The sequence below is a fragment of the Platalea leucorodia genome (assembly GCF_965183815.1).
Source record: "Platalea leucorodia genome assembly, chromosome: 5".
Taxonomy (NCBI): Eukaryota; Metazoa; Chordata; class Aves; order Pelecaniformes; family Threskiornithidae; genus Platalea; species Platalea leucorodia.
Window position 1 is genome coordinate 46,127,501 of NC_138827.1, and position 14,597 is coordinate 46,142,097.

The 14,597-nt window shown below is 46.0% G+C and overlaps 1 protein-coding gene across 2 annotated transcripts; it reads right to left on the minus strand.

The window, feature by feature from the left end:
• Positions 1-629: 629 nt before the first annotated feature.
• On the minus strand, positions 630-14,157 carry LHX9 (LIM homeobox 9; the record flags this gene model as incomplete). 2 transcript variants are annotated; one of them, XM_082314734.1, is made up of 5 exons in its annotated part: positions 630-686; positions 5,180-5,382; positions 10,812-11,167; positions 12,075-12,277; positions 13,984-14,157. In XM_082314734.1, 5 exons carry the CDS (start codon positions 14,155-14,157, stop codon positions 630-632), a joined length of 993 nt encoding a protein of 330 aa, XP_082170860.1. The 2 variants fall into 2 exon arrangements, with proteins under 2 accessions (XP_082170860.1, XP_082170859.1); XM_082314733.1 differs by lacking the exon at positions 630-686 and adding an exon at positions 3,699-3,956.
• Between the last annotated feature and the right edge of the window lie 440 nt (positions 14,158-14,597).

Genomic DNA, 14,597 nt, shown 5'->3' on the forward strand with positions numbered 1-14,597 from the left:
AACTATGTTTGCATCAAATAAAATGTTTATTAATGAAAGCTATTATACAAGAAACATCAAAGAGAAATTCATCATACAGAAATGTACACTATATGTGACAGATGGAAAAGTGCATGCAGATTTGTCTCATTTAAAAATAAAAGAATTCAGAAACAATAGTACTAAAGTTACTGGGTTTTGATTCCTAAGATCTTGAATGAGTGAAGAGTTCTCTTTGAATTTACAAAAATCCATTTAACAGATATGACTAGTACACATTAGCAAGCAAGTGGAATGAATGCACTCAGATTTTATTTTACAAGTACTTGTGCTTGACGAATGTGATTTTTTTTTAAAGAAAAGTTTTCTTCGAATATGGGCTGGGTAGGTTGCTGCCAGGTTGCTCTGGTTTTATACAGTTTCTCTAAATTTGTTTTTAATACCACACAATTTGTTGAAGCCTTCAGTTCTGTTAATTAGACACCATAAAATAACATATGTTTTGTTAACATTCAGGAAATGACATCAAGTCTTTTATTTTTATTTTTTGGCTCAATAGATTTTTAAATGTATGATTATCATAACCTAATATTGTCTTTGTCTTCACTGCAGTGGATTTCCGATCAAACTTTTCCCCTTCTTTTAATACTTTAGGGAATTTTCAAACGTCGGGATGTTTGGCTGTAATGCCCCATGATTTGTTCTCCCTGAAAGAAATCATAGTGACAATTTATTAAACTACAGAGCAACCTGGCTTTTCAGGGTCTGCAATTCTATTTTGTGTTCAATATACCTAGCATTAAATCTTGATTCATTTCATCATATTATTTAGGTCATATTTGTCATGCAATTACTTTAGCTGCTAGTTTTCTGGCTTTTTTAGAGATCTAAGACAGGGTTTCAATATCAAATCAGTGGGGCATTACTTTGCATGTTCAAAAAAAGAGGGTTAAGAGGCTAAAATCTAAATTGCACCAGCAGTAGCATATACATTGAATATGAAGAAATTGAAAACCTAAGAAGGAACCATATTTTAAAATACTTAAAAGGCCGTGTTTCCGTGTTTAATACCAATTGTTCACAGGTACCGTAAAAGCAAAGAGACGCACTGGTACATGTAGACTTCAAATTAAAAAAAAAAAACAAAAACAAAACTGATGGGAAATAAAACTCCTTAGATTCGAAATGGTTTATTCACACAAATTTAATAGGATATATCACAATTGTTTGGTCCATAAATATTTAGGGGAAATAGTTTCTATACAATGCATTTATCAATAAACAAAGAAACATGGACAATTTTGCTAGACCACTTACTGTACTATAAACACGAAGCTCAATATATAAGATTATTGGATTTATCAACTATATCTGAAAGAGTGCACAACTGCTTTCTATGACATGTTTGTCCCCTCTAACAGGATACACCATAAAAAGAGTTTCAGAAATAAGAGGTAAAACAGTACAAAACTAGTGAGGTGTCAAAAGGGCTTAAAACAGTTAATTTAACAAACAACACATAGATCCTGATTTTTCACAAACTTACTCCCAAGGTATATCATAAGGCACATAGTAGAACTGAGTTTTAATTAGTCTACTTAATAAAGTAGATCTCTAGTACCATATATTGTTCTGTCAAAGAACAAAATTTATAAGTATCAATATTTTTACCTGTAAAAGTGTATTAATAAAGATCTCAGCCTTACCAAGGTCGTTTGGTCTGGTTAGTGGTAAATGCCCATAAGGTAATAGAAATAGGAAAAGTCAAGATTTAATATCCGTAGAAGATGATAACCATACTTGCTAAATATATAATGGCAAACACACCTTTCTTCTATTACAGTGTTAACATCTCTTCCATCATCTTTTTTTAAAAATAAGCTACTTTTCTGTGCTAATTTTCTAAAAACCCTGAGCAAAAATTACAATAATGCACTTTAATGTGGGCAGTGAACTGTCAATATGTAACCACACATTTATACAGCCAAAAAGGACACCTTTAAAATATATTAAATAGCCACTTTGACCACCAAAAAAGAGATTTGATGGTGTCTAAAAAGTGGGGTATATGTGCAAAGTTATTCTTAACAATCCACTAAAAGCAAGACATAGATCTTGACTGGTTTTTGTTCGGTTTTGTTTCTGAGACTCTCCACAATCTAATTGGTGTTCAACTACAATAAAAGGATACAAATGAACATTCACCACTGCCCAGACCATTCAGACTTTTAGCTTAAATAAAATTAAAAAAAGAAAGATCACTATTGTAAACTAAGAAATGTATTCAGATCAGCATCCACAAGGCTTTTGAGTTTATCTGCTTTAAAATTATTCACTGCCAATTCCCATTTTTATAAGAATTTTTGCTAACATTTTTTCTTTTATACAAAGTTTAAAAAGTTAAAGTATGTGTTAGAGATATTAATGAACTAAAGGTTTTAAGTTCATGCGTTAAACAAAGTGTCTGGTACAATCTCAGGAAACATCTAAAGTAAATTCAAAATAGTAATGAATAAATTGTACTGAGATATTTTCCTTAAACACCTTAATAAATTATATTTTGCTTATTTCCATTTCCCTGAAAAAAATCATGATTTATCAAAACTCATTTTAACAGTACACATGCATACGTCGTCTTGGAAATTATTTTTGTGCTCGCTAAAGTAGCTGGGCAACCTCCTGCTTGCTTTAATGGCACGGCATCAAGGCCGTGTAGTGAACAGCACTTATTTTTTTTTAATTCCAGATCAGAGCTACTTGACAGACAAAAATGAAAAACCCTTCCTATGTGATATTTCAGATCAGTAGGACTCCTCACTTGAGTTGTTATTCTGCTGTTATTACTTTAATAATATCCCTACAGGAGCGAGCTCATTCTGGAGGACGTTTTCCGGATCTTGCCTCCTTAATGTACAGAACACAAATTTGGAGACCAACAGCCTGACCCTGCCACCCTCACCCACATGCACTCTCATCACTGGGTCTCTCTCTCCAAGCCTTCCGTCCAGGCACAGCTTTCAGTGGTGGCCAAGGACGTCCCAGCTGGGTGAAGAACTGGCAGAGGAGCGTTTAGCTATCCCAGTGAGACTCCCCAGTGCTCAGGGAGGGTCAGGCTTGTGACTAATGCATTAGAAAAAAGCACTGGCACTTGCAGTCTGACTGTTTCAATTATTAGTTTAATTTGTTTTGTATTTATTTGTCAACATTTAAAAAATAAATCATACAAAACTTTTAGATGCATTATAAAAATAAAATGAAATTTGGGGTTCTTAAATGCTGTACGTGAACATACAATCCTGAAGCAGCATTCTTTTGGTTATAATTAAACTGATTTTTATCTGGTTATCAAGGAGGGAAAAGAATCTTCTTTTTTTTTTTTTGCGGTAGGAATCATTTTTGTCAAGGTTCTGGAAATAAGTAACATACAATTTTAAGAGGCACTTATTAGAATGATTCATAAACTTCTCTTCAGTTATTTGATGAATTTAAAAAATTTGAGTACAATTTAACAACCATAAATGTTCATTTATTATAGCAACATATTACTTCAAACTCATTTGCCAAGTGGCTGCAGATGCTACACATCAAGCTGTTTATTTTCCCAAATATTTTGTGGGTTTGTTATTTAAAAAAAAAGCTTGAAAATAATAAAAATAATAATTATAATAATAATAATAAAGAAGAAGAGTAAGAATTAAAAAAAAAAAAAAACTGAAATGTTAGAAAAGGTTCGTTAAGGTAGTTTGTGAGGGGCTCCCGGATTCGTGGCTGTCCAAGTTAGAGGTCACTGATGTCACTACAGTGATAGTGGGATTGGTCAGGTCTGTTAAAGTGGTCGCAGTGCCGGGTGGAGTGAGTGCGCCGCTGTCTGCTGAGGGCGGTGCCGGAAGTGAGGTGCCATCAGCTTTATCGACACCCCCATTCTCCTGCCGCAAAAGGTTCCTTCTGAATTTGGCTCTTGCGTTTTGAAACCAAACCTGCAAACCAATCCCAATTGATTTCTTTACCGATGCTTGTTTTGTTTTGCTTATTTTTGTCTTTGTTCTTGCTTTTAAGTCATTTTTTGACGTTTGTTTTTGTGTGGCAAATCGACTAAGTCACTCTACAGCTTCATTTGCTACTGGTGGTACTGACTCTTTCACAGGCGGGACCCTGCATACAAGGCCCAGCGCTATGGGCGCTCACGGGAACGTTGCAGCCCCCCGTGTGCAGACCTCATAGAGCAGTCATAAGAAAAATCTGCTCACTCACCCACCCAAGGAAAGCAACTTTGTTGGTGGCCATGTAGTGTATTCTTGGGTTGGGTAGGTTTCAGGTCAAGACACATGATAAAGATTGAGGTGAAGGGTGAATGAGCAGATTTTTACCAAGGCTGAAAGTTTGTCTTGATCATTTTAAAGGACTGAAGAGGAAGGAGGGGTAATTACACCATCCCTATCATACAGATTGTTGATATGGGTCACCTAGTCTTTCTGTTCTGTGAGATTCACTGAAAATGTTTTAGGTGGCATGTAACACGGACAAAGAATTGCCGCTAATAGATTCTCCTTCTATCTCGATCGCTGCCCTTCGTTGGCACTCTGCATATAATACACACCTCGCTTTAACGTCACTGAGCTAGTGCACACCGTATAGGGATTGTTTTTAGTGATGTAATTTGCTAAGCTGTCCTTCACAGGGAAGGACTTTTTACTGTGTAGGCCCTTAACGATAACAGTTGTCTAACAGGCATTGAGAGAGGGAGCCGGCTGGTCCTGGAGGATCATATTGGTCAAAGCTTGCTTCCTGCATATCGGGGGATCCGCTCACTGAGGGGCCACATTAACTACTTCAGGGGAGCCCGAAGGCTTCACCCAGTGTGCATAAAATGAGTAGTTTTGCTACCTCTACCTTAATAAGGTCACCACAGAGAGACTACAGATCCCAGGATATCTACTGGGTTGGTAGACTCTGGAGACAGTTTCCTCATGTTGAGGATGCAACTAACTACAAATCACATTTTAGTATTTGGCTGCCTTGGGGCGGTAGGGCATACGTTCGGCACTCCTGCCATGTAATACCATACCCCTCTGCACACCCGCTAGGGACACACCTAGCAAAAGTATTTCTCTATATATCGCTATCATTACACATAAGGGAAACGCTAGTGACTGGCAGGGGTAGGGGAAAATTCTGTCAAGCCTGTGACGTGGCTTCTTACCTGCAGAACTCTCTTGGTCAGGCCTGTTTTCTGGGCAAGCTGCTTGAGGTCCTTGGCATCTGGGTTGTGGTTGATAGCAAAGTAGGACTTCATGGTACGAAGCTGGTGGTGTTTGAAGGAGGTGCGCATGCGCTTTGTCTTCTGGGATGGGGGATAAGGCTGCTGGTCTCTGTCCAGGTGATCTGCCTCATTCTCATTACAACCTGTGCAGTAAACAAAATGAAACAAGGAGTTAGTGGCCATGCATCCAGTAGGATGAATGAATCAAGGCAAAAATCTTGAGTCACGTACTCTTTGGAAGGAAATAAGCAAGCAAGCAAGGAAGGAAGGGCTAAGATGGTGCAAGGATAAGTACAGATGTGGTAATCAAATGAGACAAAAAAGATCCAGAAGATGACCTTTTCCTATTCTTAAAACATGCTATGTCCCCCGGGCCTGTACCTACTAAGGGCAGACTTAAAAAGTTCTCTCTCCTTTGGCATTTGTTTTCAAACAAGTCTTTTCCCTACGGTGATGGTTTTGCTTTGGGCGTTCAAAGAGTCATTTGAAATCTCATTCAGATTTTGAAATCTCACTCATTGAAACACTCTTCGCTTGAGAGAAGAATAAAGGTCAAACGAGCATTTTGAATGTTCCTGAGCTTTTCCCCCAAATCACAAGCACCTATAAAAAGAGATGTACAGCAGGAAAGTTTGTTATGACAGTTCATCAAGGAAGCATAAAATCTGGAGGTTTTTGCTGATAAAATAAATGCTTTTGGACTCTGCCTGGGAGTTTATATGAACTGCTCAAAGACCTTCATCTGTAAAACACGTCTAGAAAGCAGTTGCATCAAGGCTTGATTCAGTCAGTCAGTCAGCAGTAGCTCTTAGTTGGTGCTGATTTAGGATGTTTCTATAAGCAACCAACTAGTAGCTAAAAACTTTTTTATAAAAGAGTTTCCATGCTTTCCCTGATTCAGGATTTTCAAAGTGTCTATGAAAGACGAATTTGTTTCAGATTACACTTTTATGGGTGTGAATTGTACACAAGACTTGCAGCTGTTCGGGGACTGTGGCATCATTACTTCATTGGGGAAAGGAAAGACAGTATTGGCAAAAAAAGTAAGAAAGACATCTACATTTTTCTTTTCAGCTTAAAAAAATTGGGTTACCAAATTATAGGATCACATTTTATAAAGATAGCTCAGTCACACAGGAGAAAATTAATGGTGTCATCATAGCAGGGAATATTAATTAAAGAACAGCTAATTAAAAATGTTTCAGAATGTCTGTAAACTAGACCAAGATTCATTAATTGCTCATTTGAATTTTTGAACTGCTTTCCAATAGTTACTAGATTATTTTCTAGGCCTAGTTGATCCCTATTTCTAAAAAGAGAGAGAAAAGGAGAAAGAGGGAAAGCACACACTACAGAGAGACTGATGTTGACAGTGCTATAAACAGAGGCAAAGCAACTTGAAACCAGGAGAATATAAAAAGCTTCTTGAAGGTGTTCTCTCTTTTGAATAAGACAAGTCAACATGAACAGATGCTGGTAAGACAACACTTTGACAGAAAATCAGGTGAATATTTAATTATAGCTAGATTTGCTTCTAGCCTTGGTAAGAAGTGTATCTGCACTTTCAAACAAAGTAAGCTGACACTTCTGAAAATACCAGGAGTTGAAAGTTGCCTTAAAAACAATTTCAGACCAGATTTGGATTGTATTTACTACTTGTTTTCACAAGCAATCACACTGCCTTCAGTCAAACTACGTGGGCCGTAACTTATGAGCTGACATAAATCAGAGGAGCAGAATTCAGTCCTCGGTTTTACTTCAGACAGTTGCAAGCTGTTTGTGCTGTTTTCCTTGGGTCGCTCAGGTTTACAGCAGCAAAGCAAACTTCCTCGGGCTCCTCTGTCCTGCTTACTGTCTTTGTTTCTGTGATCTACTTTTTTGCCTGCGATCTACTTTATTTTGGCTTTTACTTTCAAGAGAAAATGGGAAGAGGGCTCCAAGCATCCTCAGACGATCCTAGTTTATACAATGATTAGCTCACTCTCTATTTTACATGGGTGAAACAGCATTCCGTGGTTTGGCCACATCTTAGAGCAGAGTTTTACACTATTGCCTGGAGAACTACAGGGAAGCAAAAGATCGGGCAAGACATTATTGCTGATTTCTTTGCAGCAGGATCGGGGGGGTGTTTAATTTTGCTTTGGAAAGAGCTAGAACAGTTTGCTTTTTATTGCCAAGAACTCTTCAAGTGAAGTCTTCATAGTTTTTCACACACACACACATACATATAATGAAATAAAGTAAACAGCTCCTTGAGCAACAGCTGTGTAAAATATTTTCCTAGGGAAATCTTCTTCACCATCTCATTTCTATATCCTGTGGGCTGTAAGTCAACACAGTTTCCCTCAAAATACATATTAATTCTATGATATAGGAGGTAATGTAGAGACAGCCTTGAATGTTTTAAGTACTTTTGAACAGTTTCTTCCATTTTTCACATTAATTCCAGACAGCTCGCAAGTATGAATGGCTTTTACCTCATAACATTTTGAGTTATTTATTGTTGTGTTTCCACTTTACAACCGAGGAGCTGAGAAACAGAAATTAAACTACTAAACAAAATACCGAATAGAAAAGCTGTTGTAGATCCGGCAGCAGAATCTGATTTTCCGTTCTGGCCCTGTGCTCAGCTCCCCTCAAACAAAACGTGCGCACAAATCTGAGCCAGGTACTGCGCGATCGCTTGTGAATACACATATGTTTATGCTCAGCTTAGTGAAGTAGTTAGCTTAATCAGAGTTTCGTTTTTAAAGGTCGGATTCGTTTTCCATAGCGGCTTGCCACATCGATAAGGACACCCCAGGGCATGACTGTTTCGGTAGGATACCGCCTTGGTTTACGGGGAAGTTAAATTCGTGGCTCTCGCCGAACAGGGCGCGACAGGAGTCAACTTTTGCTACGACTGAGAAGTTGTCCGCTGAGAGGCGGAGCGCTGCCTCCCGGCTCGGGCGTGCTTCAGCGCAGGCGGGGGATCTGCGGGTCAGGGCTGCGCCTCTGCCCCTCGGCTCTCCTGGCCGAGACCCCGGCCCCGGGGAGCCCGGGCCGGGAGGGGAGGGAGGGGAGCAGGGAGGGGAGAACCGCGCCGCTGCGCGCCTCGCTCCCCCGCCGGCTCCGCGCACCTCGGCTGCGCGCACCTCGGCTCCGCGCAGCCCCGCCGGCTCGCAAGCCCGAGCCGCCGCGCCGGGCCGGGCCGGGCCGGGCCGGGCCGGGCCGGGCCGGGCCGGTTGCGGCGGGGCTGCCCGCCGTGCAAGAGGGCAGCGCGTCCCGCGGCGAACGGCCGGGGGAAAGCGCCCGCCTGCGGGCTGCGGGGTGGGTGATGGGGTCCTGCTCCAGATCCTGCCCGCCTCCCGCTTCTGCCTCTGAAGGCGGCAGTCACGTATCCAACATTTAATTTTCTGTAGACTGGTTGCCCTTTGTAAATGATTACGTGCGAGAGCAGTTACTGAATCACAGGGCAGGGAACGAAAAATGCGTGTAGGAAAGTGGCTGCCAATTATTTAGAGATTTTTTTTTTTTCTTTCGAGAACCGATTTCATCTACTGCAACTCATTTCGTAACTGCTAGAGATTCGTTTTCCTCCGCCTGGGTCTGGAGCGCAGCGGGTCAATGGGCTGGAGCCGCTCGCATCGGATGCACAGTTTGGCTGCAAACTGTCTTTTCTCGAGACCGTGTGTCAACCCGCGACGCTGCTAGATAATACTTTTTGAAAAAAATCACGGCCCTAACAGATCAAATTTCTCAGCCAGCTAGACCGAGTCCAAAGCATCAGATTAGAGCGGCTTTCCCTCTCCGCCACCCCCCCACCCCCCACCCGTTGCCCGGAGGATTCCGTGAGATCTCAGCGAAGTGAGCTGTATTTTCATAATGGGTAGTGCTTTTTAATCTCATTCGGAGTCGGTGGTACATCTTATATGCCCCGTTGTTGCAAAGAAAGAGAGTTTTAAGACTAGCCCACAAAAACTATGATGGCGTTCGCAAATCATGTCTCTCTTGAGCCCTGACCTGAAGTTTAAGGGGCGTTTTAGCACATCCACAACTTTTCATCTTTCCCTAATTTCTGGTCCTGATTCTAACGATAAATTTTCCCTAGGAATATTTCCGCTGAGGGCTGCGGGGCATTTGGGCGACGGCGCGCGGGTCAGAGCTAGCAGAGAGCGCAGGGCGGGCGCAGGGCGAACCCACGCGTGGAAGCCGGCACGGGGCGAATCCCGCCTGCGCTACAGGTTCCCTTTTCTTGAGCAGCTTTCAGGATTGATTGGAAACCGCTCCGTAGCCAGGGATTCCAATGTCATCTTCAATTAACAAGGAACAATTAGCGCAGTGATTACCCTGGCTCCAAGGTCTACGCATCAGAGGAGATGAAATAGCCTCGCACAGCTACCCGGTTCCCAGCAGCCCCGGAGGAGGTGCCGGGGGAGGGATGGCGGGGGTGGCGGGGGGGGATTGCTTGCGAGTCTCAATGGCGGCGGGTTGAACTTGGGTGGAGGGGAGAGAGCTCGGGGCCGAGAGCGGTGCGCTTTTGTCGGCCTGCCTTTGTCGGAAGGGGAGGCCCTCACCCCTCTCCCGGCTCGGCCAGCGGCTCCCAGCGCCCCGCCGCTGCCCGGAGCCCCCAGCTCCCTGCCCCGACCGAAGCGCTCCCCGCTTCACAGGGAAACACCTCGCACCACTCTTGCCGCCCACACCCTTCCTTCCTCGTTAGCGCCCATGGGGAGCTTAAGTTTCGCTAAAATAATTTCTGGAGCCGGTAGCTTGTTAATTCGGATTTACCCTTACTGTGTTCGTCTTCCATCTAATGAAACGCCGCATAAACTGCTTGCTCATACCTGAAACTCCTTTACCTCTGGCCCCTAACACTGTGTGTTTAGGCACGGTTTGGCTACTTCAGTGACTGGAGTTGGGGAAGAAATTTAATACGGGGCAACACTTGTTCCTTTCCTACCGTTGAGAGAGCAGAAACCTTTCTCCTTAATTACGTTTGTTAGGGCTTAGTTACAGGGAACAACATTTATTCGTTGGCCTCTTGTACAGTTTGATCGTTTATGTGCCAGTAAAACAGGATTATTTAGCCTGCAGAATTAATTACTATAAATTGAATATCTATATCGGGTTATGTGCATACTGCAGTGGTGTTGTGGCAGCCATATACTATAACTTTTATTCTATTTTTTTTACTGATCTGCTCGGTTACTTCTAATTTGAGGTCTAACTGGTGAAGTGCTTTTTGCTAATAGAATACAAATAATGATAACAGTATCTGCGAGGTTCCTATAGAGAAAGAACGCTGTGGTTTTGGGGTTGGGAGGGTTTTTTTCCTTTTCCCTTTTTTTTGTCCTTACCCTGGGAAGTGGCTAAGTTTGGGTATTTGACATTAATAGGCAAAGACAGGCTTTGAGGAGGGCTGCTGTTAGCTTTCCTGCAAACGCTCCAACCCTCAGAGGGCTGTTTGTTTGATTTTCCAATGGTTAAGCAAGATTTGGCCTGGCCGAGTTACTCACGCACTGCCTAGCTGAGGGGAAGCCCGAGAACCCTCTTCTCGGAGGAGCGGGAGGGAGGCTCGGCGTGTGTTTCCCACCTGAGTTGTAGTTGACGATGTCCACTCCCAAGGCAGGGCTCTTTCTTTTCCTGGGCCTCCCCTTCTGGACGGTGCCAGTGCCGTTGAAGTAAGGCAGGGCCAGCCCTCCGCTCTTGGCAGCCAGCTCGGTGTAGCTCAGCTGAGGGGGGTATTCTCCTTGCAAAAGGGACTCGAAGTGGGCCCTGCAGTAAACCAGGTTGTCCTTCATGCCAAAGTGATCGCCTGTGGTCAGAGTCTTGTTGCAGGTGGTGCAGGTGAAGCAGCTCAGGTGATAAACCGACTCCCTGGCTCTCATGACCATTTCAGAGGCTGAGATCCCAAGGTGGCAGCGGGCACATCTCTGCACGGAGAACCTTCTGAAGGAAACAGAAAAGTGGGCATCAACTAGAAAAGAAAAGGCAGACCTTGCCCCAGGGCCGCCCACCTTCCCTCCCGGCCGCGGGAGGTGGGCAGGGAGCCCGGCCCCGCCGGGTCGCGCCCTCCCCGGCCCCAGGACGGCCCTTGCTGCCGGCTGCGGCCCCGGCCCGCCTGCTGGCGGGGCTCCGGCTCGCCGGGGGCGCCGCCGGGGAGCCAGCACTGGGTCCCCAGGGCAAACGCCCTGCACTTTCTGCCCGGCTGACCTGGTCGCTTGGGACTTTCGCCCCAGCCCTGCCGCTGCCCCTGCGCATGAAGGAAGCCGGGCCGGGCTCCTCGGGCCGGGCCGGGCCGGGCCAAGCCGTCCCCGCGCTCCTGGCACTCGTGTAAAGACGAGAAGGGCCGCGGGGAGCTGAACCCCGGGCAAGCCGAAACGCACGGGTAAGGAGTGCCCGCTCCCGGGGCCCGGCCGCCGGGCAGCCCCGGCCGGGCAGCCCGGGGCTGGGCAGGGGGCGGCGGGCTCCGCCGCCGCTCGCCGCCCCTCCCGCCGCGCCAGCCCCGGGGCCGCTCCCCGGCCCGCTGAAAAACCGGCAAGCTGCGGGCAGGGGGAAACTTTCGTTGGGTCTTACGCTGGTATCTACGGAGGGAAACGGCAGAGCAGCGGGAGACCCGAGGTCTTCTCCTTCGCCTGTTTGTGCACCGCCACACATGCTCAATCGGCGTGTCCCCTGCCCATCCGTTCAGTTTTTAAACGTGCGAGACTTTTCGGAGGGGACACGTTTGCAGGATTAAGGGATCGCTGACTGCGAAAAGCTACCTTTGAAAGCCCGTGTGGAGAAAAGAGCGTTTCGGTTCGTAATGCCTTGTGAGGGGATGTGCTTTTGAACCCACGGGGACTGATTGCTGTACCTGTAGTAATCCTCCTTGCAGTAAATACTGCCGTCCTTGGCAAAGCAGGTGAGTTCTGACTCCAAAGCCAGTTTACATTCACAGCACTTAAGACACCTGAGGTGCCATTGTTTGTCAACAGCCAGCAGGTAATATCTGTCTGAGATCTTCCCTCCACAACCAGCACACAAAGCAGGCTTCTCGGGGCTCATTGGGGGCATGTTCTGCAAAACAACCACACCACAAGGGGATGAGACAGGGAGAGAAAGGCAGGCAGGCAGGCAGGCCGGGCTGGGGACGGGGTCCTGCGCGGGGCCCGGGGCTTGTACAAAGAGGCTGCTCCCCGGGGCCAGCTCTGCTCCCGGCGGGAAGTTTGAGGGGGAACCGGGACCGTCCCCGCTAGGAAAGTATTTACCGCGATTCAGCTTTCGTGTTTATCCCATTAAACCGCTCCTAACGATCTAATGTCATTTCAATACGTGAAGGCAACTGATTAGGCCTCGGTAAGAAAAGCGGAGCCCATTGTTTTCTGAGGTCCCCAAGTTGAAGTCTGTGGCTTCCCCGTTACTTTGGCGGTTTAATCTCAGAGCGCTCCACCGGGACGGCGTTTGAAAGCAGGAAAATGCCGGTTTGCTGCACCGAAAGTTTATGGCAGAGGGTGCAGGCTTGCCCCGGGTTTCCGGTAAATTTTCCCCCGTGCTTAAACCAGCCAAAACCCCGTCTCTAAAGAAAACCAGGCCATTCAAAACAGAAGTAAGAGAAAGGAGACAGGTGAATGGTGTAAAGAGCAGCGAACGCTCGCCACCCCGGCCAGGGACGGGGAGGGAAAGGTGGCACAGGCTGGTTTCAGCTAAAACCAGCACCTTTTCATCGGCAAACTTGGCAAGTTCCCGTTAATCTGCTCCCCACGAGGAGTGTCGCTCGGGACAAAGGCAGACGGAGGGGCGGCGGAGACAAAAGCTCTGCCGTGAAACTTGGGGCAGCATTTGCCGATGAAGTATCAGAGGGGGAAAAAATCCCGAACATCTTGTTCTAAAGTCGCAACTGTGTTAAAGTGGCAACTCCGCATTCATTTTCCAATCTAAAGTTGTGTTCCTCTCCCCCCCCCCCCTTTTTTTTTTTTTAGCAATTGAAAAGGCGAGTTGAATTTACATTGCAAATCCCCATATAACAAAGCGGGAGTTTATTTAAGAGAAGGGGGGAAGGACCCTATGGCTCTAAGCCCTAAAGCAGCTTTCCAGGCCGTTACTTTGTGTGCGGAGCCTTGCGTGCCACCGGCGGAAGCCCTACAAGTTGGAGAAAGGGGGGATCTGGCTTTGCACAAAACACAGCGTGGCACCCGGGTTCTCCGCCGTCCGTTAGTGCATTTATGAAGACTTTGGTCCTTTGACTAATAAAAGAGGAGATGTTACTGCTAAGCAAAGCAGTCGGCGGGCACATGATTCAGAAAGAGCGGTGCCTCTTTGTGTCAATCCCACACTTCAGACCAAAAATGGTTACGAAAAGTAAGCGGTCGCGGTTTGCGGTTTAATTTAGGAGGTGCCAGGAGTGCAAAGAAAGTAAAGTACACCTCCGAAACTCCCGCTGCAGCCCTGCTCGGACGGGGCAGAGCGGCCGCAGCGAGCCGAGCCGGGGCAAAAGGCTGCTTCGCTGTAAGGACTGAAACCCCGTCCCTGCTGCGATTTAAAATACTTCCCCCCGTTGCTCCAGAGAGCACACGCCACGACATTGATCAGGCAAAGGTATAACTGAGCCCCCGGCATTACGGGCGGCTTCACGGGGAGCCTCGGGAGGGTCTCTGCAAGCAAGGGGTGGCAGGGAAGGGGCAGGGGGAAGCAGCGCCTTTCTCCTCCCCGAAGCCAGGGTCTGTCCCGGCGCGGGCCCGTGCTTGCAGGGATTCCCTGTCCAAGAGTGCCAGCTCCTTTCTTACCGTTTCTCGGCCGTTCATCTGTCCCGCTTTGGCCAGGCGGGACTCGGTCTTGGATCGCCTCTCCATCTCCTCCATGATTCCTTGGATATGGCCTCCGGAGATCCCGTGGAAAAGCATGGCTGGGGGACGGAAAGGACAAGTATTTTCTTCTGCTCTGCACCCCACTATTTCCATATACAGACCCCAGAGTCTTTAGATCATCCAAAATGTTTACACCGAGGCGCACAGCGCAGGGAGGGAGGTTGCAATAGGAGCTTCTCTTTGCACAAGCACCGAGGGCTTCCTGAAGATGTGCGGAAAACAAACAAGGGGGAGAAAATGTAATAATAATAATTAATTTTAAAAATAAAATAATAAAAGCGAGCTAAAGGGTCTGTTACTGCTCTGGAGAGCTGGGGCTCCTGACTGGAGAGACTTGGACCTGGGGCAGTAGAATCGGTCGGGAAAGGATATAGTTTTGAATACAAAGAAAGCAAAAAGAAGTGCTATTTTCAGCAGTCCCTGGTTGCTTTAAAGTTCCCAGTGCCTGTAGGTTGGATTTGGGACTGCTGCTTTCCGGAGCTCTGTCCAATTTGTTAAGAGACTAAAGCCAGCCCATTTTTGATAATTTAGTA